General features: G+C 33.8%; 1 protein-coding gene across 1 annotated transcript in view; it reads right to left on the bottom strand.

Moving 5' to 3' along the window:
- Positions 1 to 19,077, bottom strand: part of HMCN1 (hemicentin 1) — a 526,219-nt gene that overhangs the window by 223,415 nt on the left and 283,727 nt on the right. Inside the window, exons 18-25 of the mRNA XM_044672125.1 lie at positions 17,517 to 17,644; positions 15,213 to 15,357; positions 11,711 to 11,823; positions 10,646 to 10,805; positions 7,587 to 7,755; positions 5,414 to 5,541; positions 4,322 to 4,594; positions 3,033 to 3,128 (exon numbers count right to left, since the gene is read on the bottom strand). Coding sequence (XP_044528060.1) covers positions 3,033 to 3,128; positions 4,322 to 4,594; positions 5,414 to 5,541; positions 7,587 to 7,755; positions 10,646 to 10,805; positions 11,711 to 11,823; positions 15,213 to 15,357; positions 17,517 to 17,644 — 1,212 coding nt within the window. The remainder of the gene's footprint in view (positions 1 to 3,032; positions 3,129 to 4,321; positions 4,595 to 5,413; positions 5,542 to 7,586; positions 7,756 to 10,645; positions 10,806 to 11,710; positions 11,824 to 15,212; positions 15,358 to 17,516; positions 17,645 to 19,077) is intronic.

The raw sequence follows: 19,077 nt of genomic DNA, 5'->3' as shown, positions 1-19,077 counted from the left end.
AATATTTGTAGAATAATGGAAAAAGACAAATTATATTGCTGTGTATTATATTGTCCATCTGAATGGAAGAAATAAATTATATTTCATCAATGCAAAATATAAAACTCGTACCATGGAAATATTATAATTAATTATGGTTGATTTAAACATGTAAGGAAAAATAGCTCCAGCCTGCCAGGGCCTCTAGGGTAGATGTAACATCATACCTACTGGCCTGGCTAGCATGATGTCTCCTGGCTGGCTGGGTCCCCACATAAACTATCTGTAAATAGATGAGAAATATAATCCTACTAAAGAAAGCATTTTCATGATATGTTGGTAATAATTTCATCTCTCAGAAGAGAGAGGAAGCAATGTGGGAAACTGTCACTGTGAATTTAATTCTGAATAATAAGAAAGATCAGATTACCAAAGTGCAAGTTCCTAAAAACTTTGTAAAAATGATTATATCCTTTGTAAAATTCATAATAGCCAAGGAAGTTGAACCCTGGGTATTTTCAAACATCCTCTCTGGTGTGAAGAAGCCATATCATGAGACAGAAGAGAACTTTGTGTAGAAAAAAATAGCTATAATCTATAATTTATTATTAAATAAGCATCTACTCCCAAATCAAATTATGTTAAATTGTAATAACCTTCAACTTGGATTCAAAAAGTCCTCTTTGCATTTACAATATGAGAAAGAAATAACTAGATGATAATTTAATTATAAAGGTGTTAGGAGTTTAGGAGGACCTCAAACTAAATATAAGATAACAATAGCTAAATTAATATGACATTGACTACAATAAGATGGATTAAACATCCAGAACTAGGAAGGCAATAGTCCTACTAAAATTAATAGTCTGGTTAGAATAAATCGAGAGCACCATCTTCATTTCTGGAAATCTTAGTTTTATAAGGGCATTGTTAGACAGGAGAGTTTCCAGAGAAAAGCACCAGGATGACCAAGGGCCTTGAATTCCTGTTATATGTGGTAAGGGTGGTACATTTTTTACATAGAGTATACTCATTTTCTTTTAAGAGATTGGGTTGGCAGTTCTCAGGATCCTCTTTGATTTGGTTCCTTTGCTCCCTGCAGTATAAAAGGTCTGGCCTGTAAGGATTTGGGGCAAGGAATTTGAGCAAAGTTTAAGAGAATTCTTACTGTTCTGCAGAACTGTGTTTCTGACCTAGTGTGATGAGTGTGATGAATACAGATATGAGTTTTTATTTGAAATTATATCATTAAAAACCCTTATCTTCTGTCTTAGACTTAATGCTAAATATCATTTCTTGGGCAGAATAGCAGTAAGGGCAAGGCAAAAAGAATTAAATGGTTTCCTCAGGGTCCCGCAGCTAGGAAGTATCTGTGGCCAGATATGAACCCAGGACATCCTGTCTCCAGGTTTGAATTCCTATCCACTGTGCCACTGCTCTGTGCCTTGAATTAGTATCCTTTTTAACCTTAGGAATGTCATAATATTGTGTGAACCTTAAGGTAACAATATAGGTATATTCTTTTGTTCTCTTTAATTATTTGCCTTTTCCCTTGTATTTTATGCTCTTTATATTATAGTTTCCTATTCTCTACCCTTAATTACTGGATTTGCAAGAATTAAGCTTGATCCAGAACAACACATTAGTATCAAAGAAAACAGGTGTGTTTAGCTTGGAAGGGAGAAGTCTTGGGCGCAGAATGATGGCAATCTTAAGACTATTTTAAAGGTAGTCATCTGGAAGGAGGCTTTTATTTATTCTATCTGGTGGTTATTTATGACAAAATTAAAAGCAATGATCAGAAATTGTAAAGAGATAGGGGTAGGCTTAATATAAGGAAAATCTTACCAATAACTATAATGACCCCCAAATAAAATACAGTTCCTTAGGGAAGGTATATGGTCCATCTCCTGAGGTATTCAAACCAAAGCTGGTTGACTACTTGTTGGCAATATTATAGAGGAGATATTTTTTATGTCAAGGTTGAATGAGATGGCCTTTAAGGTCTCTTCCAACTCTGAAATGATCTAAACATCACAATGATGAGGCCAAGTAAAGAGCCAGTCTTGATACTGAAAGATTTTTGTTAAAGTCTCATCTGTGAAGTATGTGGTTATGTGATCCTGAGAAAGTCACTTGGCCTTTTAGTGCCCAGCAAATTTCTAAGACTGTAAATTAGAGAAGCTGCTGACCTGCAGGGGTAGATGACATTTCCTCCTCTGGCTGTTCTCTCTAAAAATGACATCACAGGCTTAGTCCTTATCTCTGCTCTTCATAGGAGTGTTTAGAATTTAGGAGACAAATGTTCAAATGTATTCAGAACTAGTTAAACCATACCATAAGTATAGTGTTTAGATCAGAATGCTGCAATTTAGGAGAATCATTAGCAAGTTGGATAGACCCACTTAAGAAGCAACCAGGATAGTAAAGGGTATGAACACCATTTATAAGAGGAATGATTGAGGAAACTGACCCTAAAAGGTTGATGAGCTAGATGAAAGGGACACAACTGTCTTCTAATACCCAAAGGGTTTTCATGCATAAAAAAGCTTAGATTTAATTAGCTTAAATCCAGAGGAAAAAAAGAACAATGTTCCAAAGGAGGTATATATAATTTATGAAATATTGTTTTAAAAAGTGTCCAAACATAAGTTAGGGAATTATCTCTTAAAAATGTTTTCATGCTTGGTATGGGAAGTTTGACTAATGACTTTTAAAGACCATTGCAAATCTAAATTTCTATGGATTTATTATTTTGTGTTATTCTAACTATTATTAATATGTTTTTTCCTTTTTTGCACAATAATTTTATAGAAAACTAACATGTCAGCAATATTAGCAAAATCAATATGCATTTGACATATATGTACTGTCTTGGCCACAAGATAAAAGTATAGTTAGCATTTGACTTCCTTCACAATTCCAAGTGGTACTTACCTAAATATAAAGAATAGTAAACATATAAATTCATTTTAGTTTAAGAGAACTAAAGAATTTTTTTCAGTATACAAAACTAAAACTAATGATAAATTATTAACTATAGAATTCCATACCTTTAACTGGACATGGGAATGCAATGCGTTGGTTGGCCACTCTTTCTTGGAATGGAGTATTATAAGGAGGGTCCAGATCTTCTATTGCTGGGGGTTCTATTGGAAAAAATGTATTAATATCCCAAATATTTATCAAGTACCTACCACTGAGAAACACTGTGATAAATGGTGTGTGGGGATAAAAAGATGTGCATGCACACTCCTCAAGAGTTAACAACTTATTAAACAGTGCACTGGACCTGGAGCTAAGGTAGAATATCAAAAAATGAGAAAGTCTTATCAGATAACTTTCAATAATTATATACAAAAGCCTTAGACTTGTTGCATTCCTTTGTTCTATGATTTGAACTTGAATTTCTGGGAAGGAACATTTATAATAGTGTATTATATCTACCTGCATAAATATGAAGCTTAGAGTAGGAAAATTTAGTAGGAAGTTAAGAGTAGGAAGATTTAGAAATCACTGTGCATAGTGACTTGTGAAGATTTAACAAAAAAGAGGGTTCTAATAAATGTATGGAGATAGATAAATGATATATAGTGGATAGATAACATATATATATATATATATATATATATATATATATATATAGTGAGAGAGAGATAGAGAGAAGTATACAATTTGCACAGTAAAATGCATGTAGATATGAACATATCCAAATTAAAAGAACAGAAATCTGAGGCAAAGCAGGAAAATTTTACTTACTAGAATGCCCTTCTCTTTTCTTCTTTCTCTTTGTCTTTCTAAATCCACTCATTTAAGACCCAGAGCAAATTATTCTTAAGTGTCTTTCTGATCCCCACTTTTATCACACACACACATAAGCATATACACATATATACACACACATAAAAACAAACTAACAATAACATATATCCATCCTTCAATTACTGAAGGCAAATTCAACATAAAGCATGACACTAGATCTATATTTCTTTGGAATATGATTTGTACAAAGTATGTCTCACTATAGTCAGCTAAAGTAATAATTCCAATATTAGCTAGCAATTTCTCACAAACATAATTTATCTGATATTATAGATATATCATACAGAATAGATTAGATATGTCATTCACATAAATTTTCAAAGATTAAATATACTAAGCATATTTTTAGTTTAAAAATGTCAGTTGACTCTTCCAGTTACATGTGGAAAAAACTACTTTCATAGTTCTTTTTAGAATGGTACAAAAACATTTGGAAAAAATCACAAATATTTATAAGAAATGAGTTAAATATACTTAAGTTGTCTTTTCCACTCTCATCTCTCTTTATGTAAACAATTACCTTGAACTTGTACTGTTATCTCTGCCTCATCACTGCCAGCTATATTATTAGCAACACATTTATATACACCAGAATCTGAAAGATGGACTCGGTCAATGCTCAGTGTTCCATCTGGACTGCTGGTATACTGCTCTCCATCGATCACCATTGTATTTCCATTTTTAAACCAGGTAAGTGCAGGGAGAGGTAATCCTTGGGCATTGCAGGGGATGTCCACTCTCTGACCAACCTGTACCTTCAGAAGTCTAGGACCACGTTGTATCCTTGGAGGAACTGGAAACAATCAAATCGATATGAAAATTTCAAGCAGAGTAATATTATGTAACTTGTTCAATGTCTAACTGTCAGTCAATGGTATGAAAAATACAAAAAAGACCACTATTTATACATAGCACAGTAAACCATCTCAGATAATTTGCAACATATAATAGCAAATGACATTAACTGATACTATTACTGTAACCTTTGGGAAACGATAAATCTTAAAATGAAGAAGTCACAATAAATATTGAAATCCTCCTACAACTAAGGATGAAAAATGTGAATCAGCATGAAGTAGAGTCTCTGAGCCTGAACACTAATGAGAGAATATATATTTCCTAAGATACAACCAAATACTCTATAAGATCCTGGGATTACATGGTAATGACAGAGAATCCTGAACAATGTATACAAAGACAGCAGCCTTCAAATTTTTTATGTCATGATACATATTCATATAATCATCAAAACTTCTGGCTGCTTATCTAAACTACATGTCTATAAGTTTTATGGACTAAGGAATTTTATATTCATATTGGTGGTACATAAGTTTTATAAGTTCTGTTTCATCCAACTTTTTAAGGGGAAGACAAAAGAAAGAAATTAGCCAGTCATCTCATGGACAATAAATGAATATTTCTTGGCTCCACAAGAAACTATTTTGATTTGGGGACATTTTCCTTATATGCTTTTGTATGTAGTTTATGTTTTAAATATTACATAAAGAAACTTGGCTAATGGTTTTCATTGTTCCCAGATCACAGAGTCATCATTTCTAGTTCAAAAAGTCATGACATATGACATGTCTTCATTTCAAGTCTCAAAACTTACCATGAACACTTAATTTAACTGACTGAGTCACATTCCCTGCAATATTTGTAGCAACACAAAGATACATTCCACTGTCTGAAATACGTGTCTCAGTGATTTTCATTGATCCTGAAGGAAGGAAGATATGCCTGTAAGAAAGGAAGCATACATATACTTTAAAAGGGATAATGAAAATCAAGTCTCCCTAATACCTTCAAGGAAAATTACAGCAATGTAAATGAGACTCATACCACTTCCATTTGTCATAAGCTGCCTGTATATTTTAAAAAGCAAAGAGGCACATAACTTTCTGGTTAATTATGGTCTACTGATCTTGCTAATATAGTTACTAAGAAAGAAAAAAGGCTGTCTTCCTGAAATTTTTTCAAATGAATTCCAATACACATTTAAGAGCTTACTAGCTCAAGTCGCTGTCCTTGGTTCTGGATTTAAAGACAAAAATGAAACCATTTCTTGGTATCAAGGAGATCAAATTGTATAGAACAGGATAAAATATGTAAGCAGATAATATAATTCAAAGTGGAGATTGAAGCAAGAAAATTAAAGGACTCCACAAAAATTTGAGGAGAAAAAGGAGAAAGAATGGGGGAACCAGAGAAAGTCTCAAGCTTTGGAGTTGGATCTTGAAGAAATTTCAGAAGAGGAGATAAGCATTTGCAAACCATATGATAATGGAAGTAGCTATTCACTTGAGTCTTTAGTTGACTGTGTTAAGGTGAGGATCATTGTTAATAGGGATAAAAAAGGGTGTCAAAATTCAAGGCCAGTCAGGTATCTTCTACTCCAGTGGTTATCAAACTCAATTAGAAAAGAGATCACTAAAACATACACTAGGATCTTTGCAAGCTGTATTTTAACTTAGAAAACCACAATCTAACATTATCTGCATTCTATTGTATTCTTATTTAAGTATTTCTCAATTATATTTTAATCTAGGCCAGGCCACACTGTATGTTTGGAATTGGGGAGATGCCATTTAAAAGTAAGTTACAAATTTCCTATGGACATGTGGGGACTGTGAGATTACATTTCCTGTGATTTCAATGGGTTTCCGGTTTCCGGTTTTTGGGCGTGGGGACCTCAAACGTCCCCACACATAGGGCAGCTTAATTCAGAGGAGGGCCTAGAGAAGCTCTCTTGAGTTTCCTGGTTAGCTGGCTGGCATATGAGAGAAAGAGGATGGGCACCAGCGGTAAATTTAAAAGATAGTCAAGAGTGGTTATATATATATATATATATAACCAACAAAGCCATGGCTATTAAAATAAGCTTTTCTCTTATACCATCAGTCTTTATCATTTTTAATCATAACACTTTGTGACCCAAGGAGTTTAGAGATTTTTTTTTACCTTAATCCTGTAAATTTTCCTCATAGGGAAAAATTGTTCCAGTAATTTCAGAAGATTCCAATCAGACATAGAATACATCTTTTATCCATTCATTCAACAAATATTTATTAGACATCTGCTATGCATGAGGCNTTCCGGTTTCCGGTTTTTGGGCGTGGGGACCTCAAACGTCCCCACACATAGGGCAGCTTAATTCAGAGGAGGGCCTAGAGAAGCTCTCTTGAGTTTCCTGGTTAGCTGGCTGGCATATGAGAGAAAGAGGATGGGCACCAGCAGTATATTTAAAAGATAGTCAACCACGGTCATATATATATATATATTTTTTTTACCAACAAAGCCATGGCTATTAAAATATTAATTTCTCTTATTTTATCAGCCTTTATCATTTTTAATTGTAACAACACTATGGAGTTGGGGTATATATAGATCACTTTTGGGGTCTCTCTCTCCTGTCTCTCTCTCTCTCTATATATATATGTATATATACATATATACATATATATATATATATATGATCTAGTATATTACTGTAGACTTTTAATTTGTGAAAGAAGATGATCTAAAAAGTTAACAGGAGGAAAGTCTTAGATATGAATAAGTATATTGTGTATTTTTCTTACTGAGCTAATGGCTTTCCAGTTATTAAGATAACAAAAATCTACAATTACTCTTTAATAAAAATGTAATAGTGTAAAAATAGTATTTCCTAATTCCTGAATAACACATTATTCAACTGTTTTGAAGAGCATTCAGAAAACCAGAGAAAAGCAGTATTTAAAGAATTTCTGTTTTCACAGGACACAGTTCACATCAAATCTCATTACCTGGGAGAGAATGGGGAGATAAGCTGTGTTTCTCTGGCCCATGTAATTGTGGGTGGAGGCAGGCTTTTCACCTCACATGGAAGTGTAACATCTTCACCTGCTATGACAGAGATCTGGATCGGCTTATCCTGTGATAGTCCTTGTTGATCTCCAGACACTCTGGGCCTTACTAAAATACATTTGGTTTACATGGAAAGGGAAAAATGTATTTAAAATGAAACAAAAGATAACATACACAACTTACCAGAAATATGATGGGACATGGTATAATGGAAAAGGCACAAGTGCTTTTTGATATTCCCTTAGTTACCCTTTTTTTCTTTTCTTTTTTTTTTTTTTTTTTGGTACTAAGGTCTCACCTCTACATTATCTTCCCCTTGTTCAAATCTCTTGATAAGCAATCCTTCAAAGCCTTCATAATTGATCCAACCATTCTGCAGGACAATTTGAAGTTATACCCAAAAGTCCATAAAACAATGCATACCCTTTGATCCAGTAAAATCACTACTACATCTGTTTCCAGTAGGAATCAGAAAAGGGAGGAAAGGACTTACTTGTACAAAAATATTTATAGTTTCTATTTTTGTGGTGGCAAAGAACTGGAAATTAAACGCATATCCATCTATTGGGGAATGGCTGAACAAATTGTGGCATATGTTGGTGATGGAATACTATTGTGCTGTAAGGAATGATGAACAGGATAATTCCAGAAAGATCTGGAAAGAAGTTCATTAATTGATAGACTGAAATAAGCAGAACCAAGAAAACATTATACATAGTAAGAGTAATATTGTGGAACAATCAAATATGATTGACTTAGCTACTTTCAGCAATACAATGATTCAGAACAATTCTGGAGAAATGCTAAAGAATGCTATCCACCTCCAGAGAAAGAACTGTTGGAGTAAGAATGCAGATGAAAACATTTGGTTTTTCAATTTTTGGGGGGGTTATGTTTTGGTGTTTGGGTTTTATGAGATTACTCACTTACAAAAATGAACAATACGCAAATGTTTTGCATGATAATACATGTATAACCCAGACTAAATTGCCTGCCAGCACCAAGAGGGGGAAGGGAAGGGAGGGAGAGAAAAAAGTTCAATCACATAATTTAGGAAAACTTAGTGTGGAAATTTGTTATGACAAGTAATTGGTAAAAAAATTAAAATATATAAATGTTGTAGAAAAAAACATCAAAGTCTTCATAAATTTGTCACCTTCAACACTGAAGTCCATTGTAAATATTCTGTTTAGTAACCCAGTTTTTTATCTATGTTTTCTTTAATGCCACTTCCATTTTTTTAAAAACCCTGTCGTGGTCTATGAACCCAAAAGTTATTGAGCACAATTATTTTTAGAGAAATTTTCACAGACTACCACACACCAATCCTGCCCAGCTTTATTCTGTTTGAAGTTTTTCTTCCTGTCTCATTCTTAGAAACTCTGGGGATGACTTTTTTTTAAAGTTTCATCCATTCCCTAACTTAAAAAAACCCACTTTTCCCCCTTCTACTGCTTCTCAGTTTTATGGGGAAATACTGCTCATAATTTTTCATCACTATTCTCTATATGCTTTTACAAATAAGTTTATATTACAAAATGTTGTATTGCTTGGCTGCAATATTTCTCTACTGGCAAGTAAATAAAAATGCTTTTGGAATGACATCATTTTAGGCATTTTTTATTTCCTCATTATATGAATTAATATACACTTCTATGTGAAATTGCATAATTAGTATTAATATCATTTTCTAGCAATTTCCTTTTTGTGTGTTAAAATTTATTTAACCATATCGGGTTGATGTTGTTTTAAATGCATAATCCCTCTTTTTTCTCATTTTTTATTCTTCTAGTCTTGTTTTATCAAGGCAATGGTCTAAAAGAAAGCTGATTCAGGACTTATTTATTATTAATGAGAATTCCCTTTATGTTAAACCATCATCAATATAAGTTTTAAAAGTTATTCAGAGTTTGGCACATAGCTTGGTACAGGACCACACTCAAAGCTTTTCTAGAATGGTAGAATGAACTAGGACTTGCATTCCCCCTGCACAGATCTTGTGACTCTGGAGCACTTTCAGTGTAGGACTTTGTGAATGATAAAAGCCATAGTATTTTACCACTCTACATTTTGAGGATGAAATGAAATAGCTATAAATAAAGCTATTTGTAAAACTTCAGGGGGCAGAGGGAAGAAGCATTTGTCAAATACCTACTATGTGTCTGGCACTCTGCTAATTACTTAAATATCTCATTTGGTCCTCACAACAACTCTGGGAGGTAGGTGCTATGATAATTTCCATTCTATAGATGAGAAAACTGAGACAGATAGAGGTTAAGTAACTTTTTCAGGATCACAGAGCTGGTGTTGGAGACTATATTTGGAATCAGGCTTTCTTGACTCCAGACCCAGTGTCCTATCCACTGCTCCACTTAGTTTCCTCTACGGAAGCTTAAAACACCATGAAATGTCAGCTATTATTTTTTTATTAAATAATTATATCTATGTTTCAAAATGATGTGCATAGAGACTTCATATAGCCTCATATTTTAGAAGTTGTCTAATGGTTTCCAGACATTTTAAATGAGGAATGTGGAAAAAATGATAGGAAGGCAATTAGAAGACTTCTTTTCACTTTTTTCTTTAGTCAAGGATTAGGAGAAGGTCAGCTGAAATGCAGTCTTAAAGTAAGCCATCTGCAAAAGTAGCCCTCCAGGGCACAACTCTAACCCAAGACATAACTTGAGGTTTGGCTTGCTAATGCTTTTAACTAACTGGTATTACTGAACAAGGGTTGGGTGTAATGAGCATACTACTCTGAGAAAACATTATAAAATTTTCCAAGGGCTTATATGCTTTCCCCCCTTAAAACCGAAAGCAGGGTTGGGTAGAGCTGCCCATATATGAGATTTTAGTTGGCAGAAAGACTACATTTTTGGGAAAAATCAGGGCTTACTTTAGGGGTACAGTCGTTGGGCAAAGTTACATAAGGGAGAGCTGTGTGTTTTGGCAAAGATAGAAGGTGTCAATGAAAAACATTCTTCAAATAGACTCTTACCATAAACTGTCAGTTGAACTTTTCTTTTGGCATATCCTGCTGCATTGGTGGCAGTGCAGACATATTCCCCACTTTCCTCACCTCCTGGTGACACTATATATAAACTTCCATCCAAACCTGCAGAAAATTTAGCATTGCTGGGAGAAATCAGTTCTCCTTTCTGTGAAATAATAAAAATCAGTAAATGAATGAACATGTGTTTAGACAATAGTGTTGTGAAACTACCTGGGAGAAGACAAAAATATATAACCATTTATCCTCAAATAACCTATAGCTTTAAAAATCAACACAAATGTCAGGTCTATTACAGGACAGAGATTTAAAGGCAAAGAAGAGTATGAGGTATACTTCATCACCTGGAATCCAAAGTATTGCCAAGACTTTTACTGATTTACCAAGGAAAAGGGACAAAAGGAGAGAGCACAATAGCTCAGAGGTAGTCGAATTTAGTTCAAGGACAATGAATGGGGGAGAAGGAGGAATAGAGCCGAGGAACAGCTTTGCCACTGGATAATGTGACCAACTGAAACATTTTGTTATCATTTAGTTTTATATATCCAATTCACATAACATTACCTGTTCTTCATGTCATTAGGATTTTTAAGAGTGTGAAATGCAATCATGTTAAAATATTATAGTGATATTCTAAATAAATACTATTAATCTTTATTTGATATTTTGCCTCTGTTTTTATGATATCTTATTATAGTGTGGATGTTCCCTCCTCTTATCAAAAGGTGCTCTTGCAATGATATGAAAAATGATAGAACCTACTAAGATGGAAAAGTTTCCGGTAGAGTCTAGGAGATGGACTCCGTCAGTTATTAGAAGATTAAACTAAGCCAATTTGGAAAGGTTCATTTCCAAATGTTTGGTTGTCAGGTGATCATTTTTTGGCAATAGCAATTTGTAAGCACTCTCTGTGAGTCACAAATGAGTTATTTACATCAGGGTAGGTTATAGCCATATCAATGAAGTTGTATTGAAAAAAATATAACTTATATAATGCTAAAGGTGCAAGATACAATGTAATAATATTTCTGATTACTAAAATGAAATACTTACCTTGGACCAGACAATAGATGGTTTGGGAACTCCACTTGCTTTGCATGGTAAACTTACAGGAACTCCCTCAATTGTGCTGAATATCTGTTGTCCATGCTGAATAATTGGCAGAACTAAAAGGAATAACAAAGAAGAAAATAGCATGGCTCAATAGCCACTCCTATCCATCTATTCTTCTAAGCTTTATAAATTCTGTTTCAAATTAAAATTATTATAATCTTTAGGAAGGCTGAAAAATGTAGCAATTAAATAGCTTCTGAGAAACAGGCAGCAGAAGTTAGTATGCCAAGTCAATGGCTAATTAGACAAGGATTAGTTGACTTTCTCAAAAACCTTGTCAAAACCCTTAAAATTTAATCAGGTAAAAGGCCCAAATTGAACCTGATGATAGCAATAAAAAATCATGAAGAAAAACAAGATGGAAAAGCCATTCGTTCATTCAACTTTAAGAATAAAGTGCATCTTGAGGAGATAATCAACAAGCAAACACCCATTCTCTTAGGTTATCAATAAAGTTACTTAAAACCAGATCCAGAGAAATGGACCAATTTTAATCATAAAAAATAAGGGAAAAAACTTCTTATTTTTAAACAAAGTTACAACTTTTAACATTATCTTTAGCTTAGAAATGAAATTCATTTTCCTAAAATAATTCCAGAATAAACCTTGAGGGAGCCCATTAGGTGATAAAAGGAATGATGGACTACTTCCCAGAGAAAGAAATAATAAAGTTGCAGATTGAATCCTTGACAGTTCTTAAAAATTGTCAACTTAACTGGCAAATACAATTTGCGACAGTTTAAATAAGTTATTTTACCAAATAAATACTGAAAGTCAGAGATGAAGATGAGGCAGAAAATTGAGGTAATTGTTTTATAATTGGTGAAATTTGGGCATTGATAAACCTCCCCTAAATTATCTAAAAAGCTATCTCTATCAGCAAAATTTATTAGGCAATTGTTCAACACTCCATTTTACTTTATATATGTATACATTTGTTAATTTGTTCCTTCAACTACTATATAATAAGAATATATTCTTTTTAGGACACTGAAAACTCATGGCTGGGCAACGAGAAGAATAATGGTGAATATGCTTAAGAAAAATTATGAAACCAGAAAAATCTGCTGAGGCAGCCACCAGTGTTGTTTCTATGTGATTAATGTAAATGAAAAAATGTCATGAGAATGCTTAGGAGAATCAAGACACTAATTCCAATGGGAATATTTTACATTAAATACATTGGTTGGTGGTTTTGTTTCTTTCTTTTTTAATACCCTTACCTTCTGCCTTGGAACCAATACAAATACTTTGTACAATACAATACAATACAATACAATACAATACTTTGTATTGGTTCCAAGGCAAAAGAATGGTTAACGGCTGTGCAATGAAGGTTAAGTGACTTGCTCAGGGTCACAAAGCTAGGAAGTGTCTGGGGTCAAATTTGAACCCAGGGCCTCTAGTTTATAGGCTTGGCTCTCAATTCACTGAGGTACCCATCTGCCCCCATTTTTTGGCTTTAAATTAATTGACTAGCTCAATTGATTGGGTTAAAATATGTCACTAAAGGAGATTGACCATTTTGTTATTTGGAGAATTTTGACAATAACAGAGGATCACTTACTTGTAATGATGAACAACTCCCTTGCACCAAGATTCTCAATTCTCAATTTAGATTCTCAATATATAGGCAACAGTTACTCTTCAGTTTAACTGTGGATTGATCTTTTGCCTAAATAAAATATGGCAATATCTAGGCATTTGTTTATTGTGTCAAGTATTTTTAAAAAATGATTCATTATAATGTTATCTCATCTGGAAGAACATCAGTTTAGACAAACGGAGAGATTGTATAGGCAATTTCCATATGGGGAGGGAAGAGAAACTGCTGGCTCTCTAGATATTTGTGTCCAGTGTAGCAGTTTACAAACTAAAAAGCTTTGAAAGACACTGATCTTTGGTGGTCATTTTAATGTCCTTTAAAATCATTATGATAATAATCATCAACAAATATTTCACTGTTCAAAGAAGAATGAATAAATGAACTATATAAGTATGAACTTTTTTTCTATTTGTGTTTAATTGAAGGTTAAATTTAACACAGTAGAAAAATTATCTTGTTTGTATTCCCTTGATAGTTTTATTTTAATGTGCGTAATTTTCAGTATTTTATTCCTGCCCTTTACTTTTTGTTTTTTTCCTTCTCTAGCAGTATGCATTTTTTCACCCCATAGAAATCAACATATTAGCCATGCCTAAAAATGAATGTCTCTTCCTATATATCTAATCCATCATCTTTCTGATGTCAGGAGACATGTATGGTCATTTCCAAGCTTGCCATTCTAATATTTTAAAAATATGGAATTTTTCAACTGGCAGTATAAAGGTTGTTATGAGACAGATGCATGTATCAACAATAATTCTTTTTTAAATACCAAACCAGTTATACACCAAGAGTGAGGAGTTAAGTGATGATCTGCCCGGAAGATGCAGAGGTGCACATATCATTTGAAGAGATCTAGAAGAAGAACCTCAATACACTGGAGAGAAGTCCTGTGGAGGACTGATAAGAATACAGAGACTATCTTTTCTTCAGCTATATTGCTCCATTCTGTCCCTCCTCCAGAGCTATTTTTCATTTACTAATGTTAAATTGTGAAAATATCTCAAATGAAAAGAAAAAATGGCATTCTGATTCCTCAAATAATTACAAGGTAGTCATTTACAAATGAGATATAATAGATCAGCCATCAGCAGCAATAAATAGAAAAAGATGGTCCATCATTAAAAGAAATAACCTTTGAAATGTTTAACGTGTATGAAGATTGTATGTATGTAATAAGCAACTGTGAACACATTAAAAGTTCAAATCATCTCTGGAAGATGAAGAGGTTGTTCTTCAGGACAAGTTTATTGCACAATCAGCAAGGGAAAGGCAATTTTGGAAGGTATAAAATGTTCGGCTTGCCTGAAATCACAATATATTTTTAAACATTCTCCCTTTCTCTGAGTTGTGTTCCCTTTTATCAATTAAGAAACTACTTACACAAGCACTTGGCAAGCTTCAGTTGCCAACTCCCACTAGCATTTTTATTTTGTTAGTAGAAAAGGGGAGTCTGGAAAAGTCATTAATCATTGTAGTTTTTTTTATTAAAACTTTCTAGGGGCAGCTGGGTAGCTCAGTGGATTGAGAGTCAGGCCTAGAGACAAGAGGTCCTAGGTTCAAATCCGACCTCAGCCACTTCCCAGCTGTGTGACCCTGGGCAAGTCACTTGACCCCCATTGCCCACCCTTACCACTCTTCCACCTATGAGACAATACACCGGAAGTTAAGGGTTTAAAAAAAAAACAAACAAAAAAAAACTTCCTATAAGAATAAAAACAATGTCATTTAATTTCAAAAATATTAAAGGTGATTAGTTTGGTATTTGCTTTAATCTAATTTATAATACTCATGTTTTTCAACAATTTAGGAGATTCTGCTGACTAGATTTCTTACCGTATACATTGACACTGGTAGTTTTATTGTGAGCTCCAGCCACATTACTTGCCACACAGGTATATTCGCCTCCATCCTGAAGACGAACTCTTTCTAGGTGAAGGCTCCCATCACTGCGAACACTGATATAGGGATTTTGAACCAACTTAAGGGCAAAAAAAAAAAAAAAGAGAGTAACTTTAAGAAATGAAGTCAAGCACATGCCCAATCCTAAACTTTATGCTGCTTTCATCAGGCATTATGGAAGTTTAAAAAATATCAAGAACTCCTTTAAAACCTTTTTTTCTTCCTCCAGAAAATATGTTAATAGAAAAAGTGTTGTTTACAAGAAAGAACAAATACAAAGTGCAACAGTAATTACAACTATATTTAACAATGAGAACACTCACAAGTAATTTCTAATAATAATATCAGGCAGTCCAGTTTCACACTTCTGTATATTTTAATTACCTTACATCCAATTCTATTTTTTTTAAAAAAGACAAACTCGGTTTGAGGATGTTCTTTACTATGTCAAAATCTTCTTATATCTGCAGAAGCAGATTGTATTTTTATTTTGAAAAACTATAGGCCAATGTTTCTTGGGGCAGTCATTTTGACAAAGGGATGGCTGCTTAATCATAGGTACTGAACCTAAAGTCAAGAGGAGCCTAGACTCCAATTCCACTTCAGTCACACATTTACTGTTGTGTGATCAGGGATAAATTATTTAACCTCTATAGTCAGGAAGAACTGAGTTCAAATATAGCTTTGGACATTTAGTGTATGTGTGTGTGTGTGTGTGTGTGTGTGTGTGTGTGTGTGTGTGCTTGGGCAAGCCACAACCTCTGTTTGCCTCAATTTCCACAAATATAAAATGAGTATAATAATAGCACCTACCTTCTAAGGTTGTTTACAATACCATTATGTAAGATGTCTTATGTAATATTTTTTTAAAAGTAAGTTTGCCCTTGAGAAGAATCACAGCTCATGCTCACTTTGGAGTTAGAGGAACTGAATTCAAATGTTGTCTCTAACTCTCCCTCCTTTACAACCTCAGGGAAATCACCAGACTTCCTCAGGAGTTGTTTTCCTCATTTGTGAAATAAGGTTAATGGATCAATGGTCTTTTGAGGTCTCCTCCTGATTAAATCTTGATCTAAATTGTCTTATGAAATAATTACTTACAGAGAAGGGTCAATAAACAAAGCATCAGGAGATGTTTTTCATGGGGCTGTTAAATTTTATATTTTACTGGAGGAGCTCAGTGAATAGAGAAGCATGTGGAGAGATGGGAGGTCCCAGGTTAAAATCTGTCCTCAAAAACACTTCCTGGCTGTGTGACCCTGGGCAAGTCACTTAACTCTCATTGCTTAGCCCCTAATATTTTTCTGCCTTAGAACCAATACACAGTATTGATTCTGTGAGAACTTATTTTTCATATACTATATTAATTCCTATATGTTAGGGAGAATTCCCATGTATTCCTCAGTCTGGGTTCTGGGTCAGAGATACCATCTGCTACTTTTGCATTTTCTTTGTCCTTGGGAATTCCAAAGAATACCTTCCTTTTTAACAAAATTTGTTTGATAATTAAAGGGGACATGATTTCTTTTCTTGTGGATGAGGCTCCAATGATGAGGGTATGGGGAGGGATAGATAGGTTTATGGATCACATATTAATTAGCTATCACCAGTTAAAGACATCTTGAGAGAGTCAAGGTAGGGGCTGAACAATAAGCTCCCCAAAATCTATTTTTTCAGGCTTCCTGACCCTGCTCAAGTCATCTCTAGTTATGAGAGCCCTGTATCACTTTATTATGGTGTTATATACATATATATATATATATATGTATGTATGTATGTGTGTGTGTTTAGTTTTGGTGCTGGCCTAATACAATAAACATGATATAAGCAATAAACTTATATTCTTACCCCAAAACCAGTCTCTCAAGATAATTTTAATTATAACAATTATAAGATGGAATGTAAGGGTTTAAATTTTTTTCTATATTGTGCTGATGTAGAAGACATTAAAGTCTTCTAATTTTATGTTAGTGAAATAGTTGTATTTTTTTAAACTTGAAATCTTTTTTTTTTAAAGAACCTAAGTCAGTGGTGAGATTTAATATACTGAATCTTGTAAAACCATATCAGGGACAAATTTTCTTTCCAGTGACCTGTTTATCTTCCTAACTTCCTGACCCAAATCATATACCTTTTAAACATGTTCTCTTAGTCATGTTTTTGGTACTCTTGCCAAATGTAATTCATAGTATATTTAACAAATTTCCTTTAATTTTTCAATTGAACGAATGCTCTTACCACAGCTGAGTTCTTAAGCCATCGACGTTCTGGAATGGGATTTCCAGCCAGCAAGATGCAAGGCAAAGTAAGCTGCTGCCCTTCAATTACATTGGCTACAGCAGGGCTGATTCCAATAAGTGGAGCAACTGAATTTAAGAGAGAATTAGGTACATTTAATTAGGCCTCATCCAAACTAAAAAGCTAACTGTGCTTTATTTGAAAGTTAACATTAATGTAGTACTTTAAGGCTTGTGAAATAGTCTTACATCTGTTACCTCATTCAATCATTAGAATAACTCTGTAAGGTTCTGCATTTTATAGACAAGGAAACTGAGGCACTGTGAAGTTATTTGACTTGCCAAAGGGTTATATAGCTAAAATATTTGAGGCAGGAATTCAATTTCAGGTCCTCCTGACTCCAAGTCCTGCACCATAAGGAACTGAAGAACCTAGTTGTCTACTATCTATTATAAGTAGAACAGACTAACTAGAAACCAGGTGTTCTTATTAAACTGCTCTCTCTCTACCAGACCATACACATACTTGCCAAAGTGATTACAAAATATAAATAAGTTTTTAATAGAATCCAAAGGCTTCCATAATGAGTAACATGGCTATGGGAAATAGAAAGTTATTTTAAATCATATTTAAAAGTCGATATTTTAGGAAGAGAACTTGAGAATAAAGTCTAATAACAAAGAGTACAGAAGAGATGCTACATTTTCAATGATTATGCTGGGGATTTGCTCAAACAGGACAAGATTACCAAGGGATCCTATCCAAGGAGCAGGCAATGAACAATGTTATGTCTCAAAGTTTAAAAAAATCAATTATGCACTTAATATGTAGAGAGCATTTTGCTGGAAATGGAGAGAAGTATATAAAGATTGAATGAGACATAGTCTCTGTCTTTGAAGAACTCACAATCTAGTTAGTGTGACAGTAAATAGATGAAATTATAAAAGTCAAAGAAACTAAAACAGGAGGCTGAGAAAGGGTAAAGCTGTCCAACTAGAGGGTCAATCACTTTACATTATTTAGGTCAATCACTCTGATGGTTATTCTAACTTAGTATTCTTGTTCACTTTAACATCAAAAAAGACTCATGGTTCAGAAAAGCTAAATTCTGACCAGAAGCTTGGAATATACATGCAGGTATGTTTGCATGCATGTATGTATGTAGTATGATTTTTGAAGCCAAACCATCTATATGAAGCAAGTATTTGAATTATTTTAATTTGTAGAAGATGAGATGACCAAGGCCTAATAAACTAACAATAATAACAATAGCAAATATTTACATAGCACCTACTTGCCAGTTAAATATTAAATTTTTACATATATTATCTCACAACAACTTTGGGAGGTAGGTGCTTTTCCTATCCCCATTTTATAGGTGAGGAAATTGAGGCAAACTGAGATTACATACCTTGCCAAAGATTATACAGTTAATATATGTCTGAGGATAAATTTTAATGCAGATCTTCCTGATGCCAGGTCCAGAATTCTCTCTCTCTCTCTCTCTCTCTCTCTCTCTCTCTCTCTCTCTCTCTCTCTCTCTCTCTCTCTGTCTCTCTCT

The sequence above is a fragment of the Gracilinanus agilis genome, chromosome 4 (genome assembly GCF_016433145.1).
Source record: "Gracilinanus agilis isolate LMUSP501 chromosome 4, AgileGrace, whole genome shotgun sequence".
NCBI lineage: Eukaryota > Metazoa > Chordata > Mammalia > Didelphimorphia > Didelphidae > Gracilinanus > Gracilinanus agilis.
Note: the sequence above shows the minus strand (reverse complement) of the source record. Positions and strands in the feature narration are given on the sequence as shown.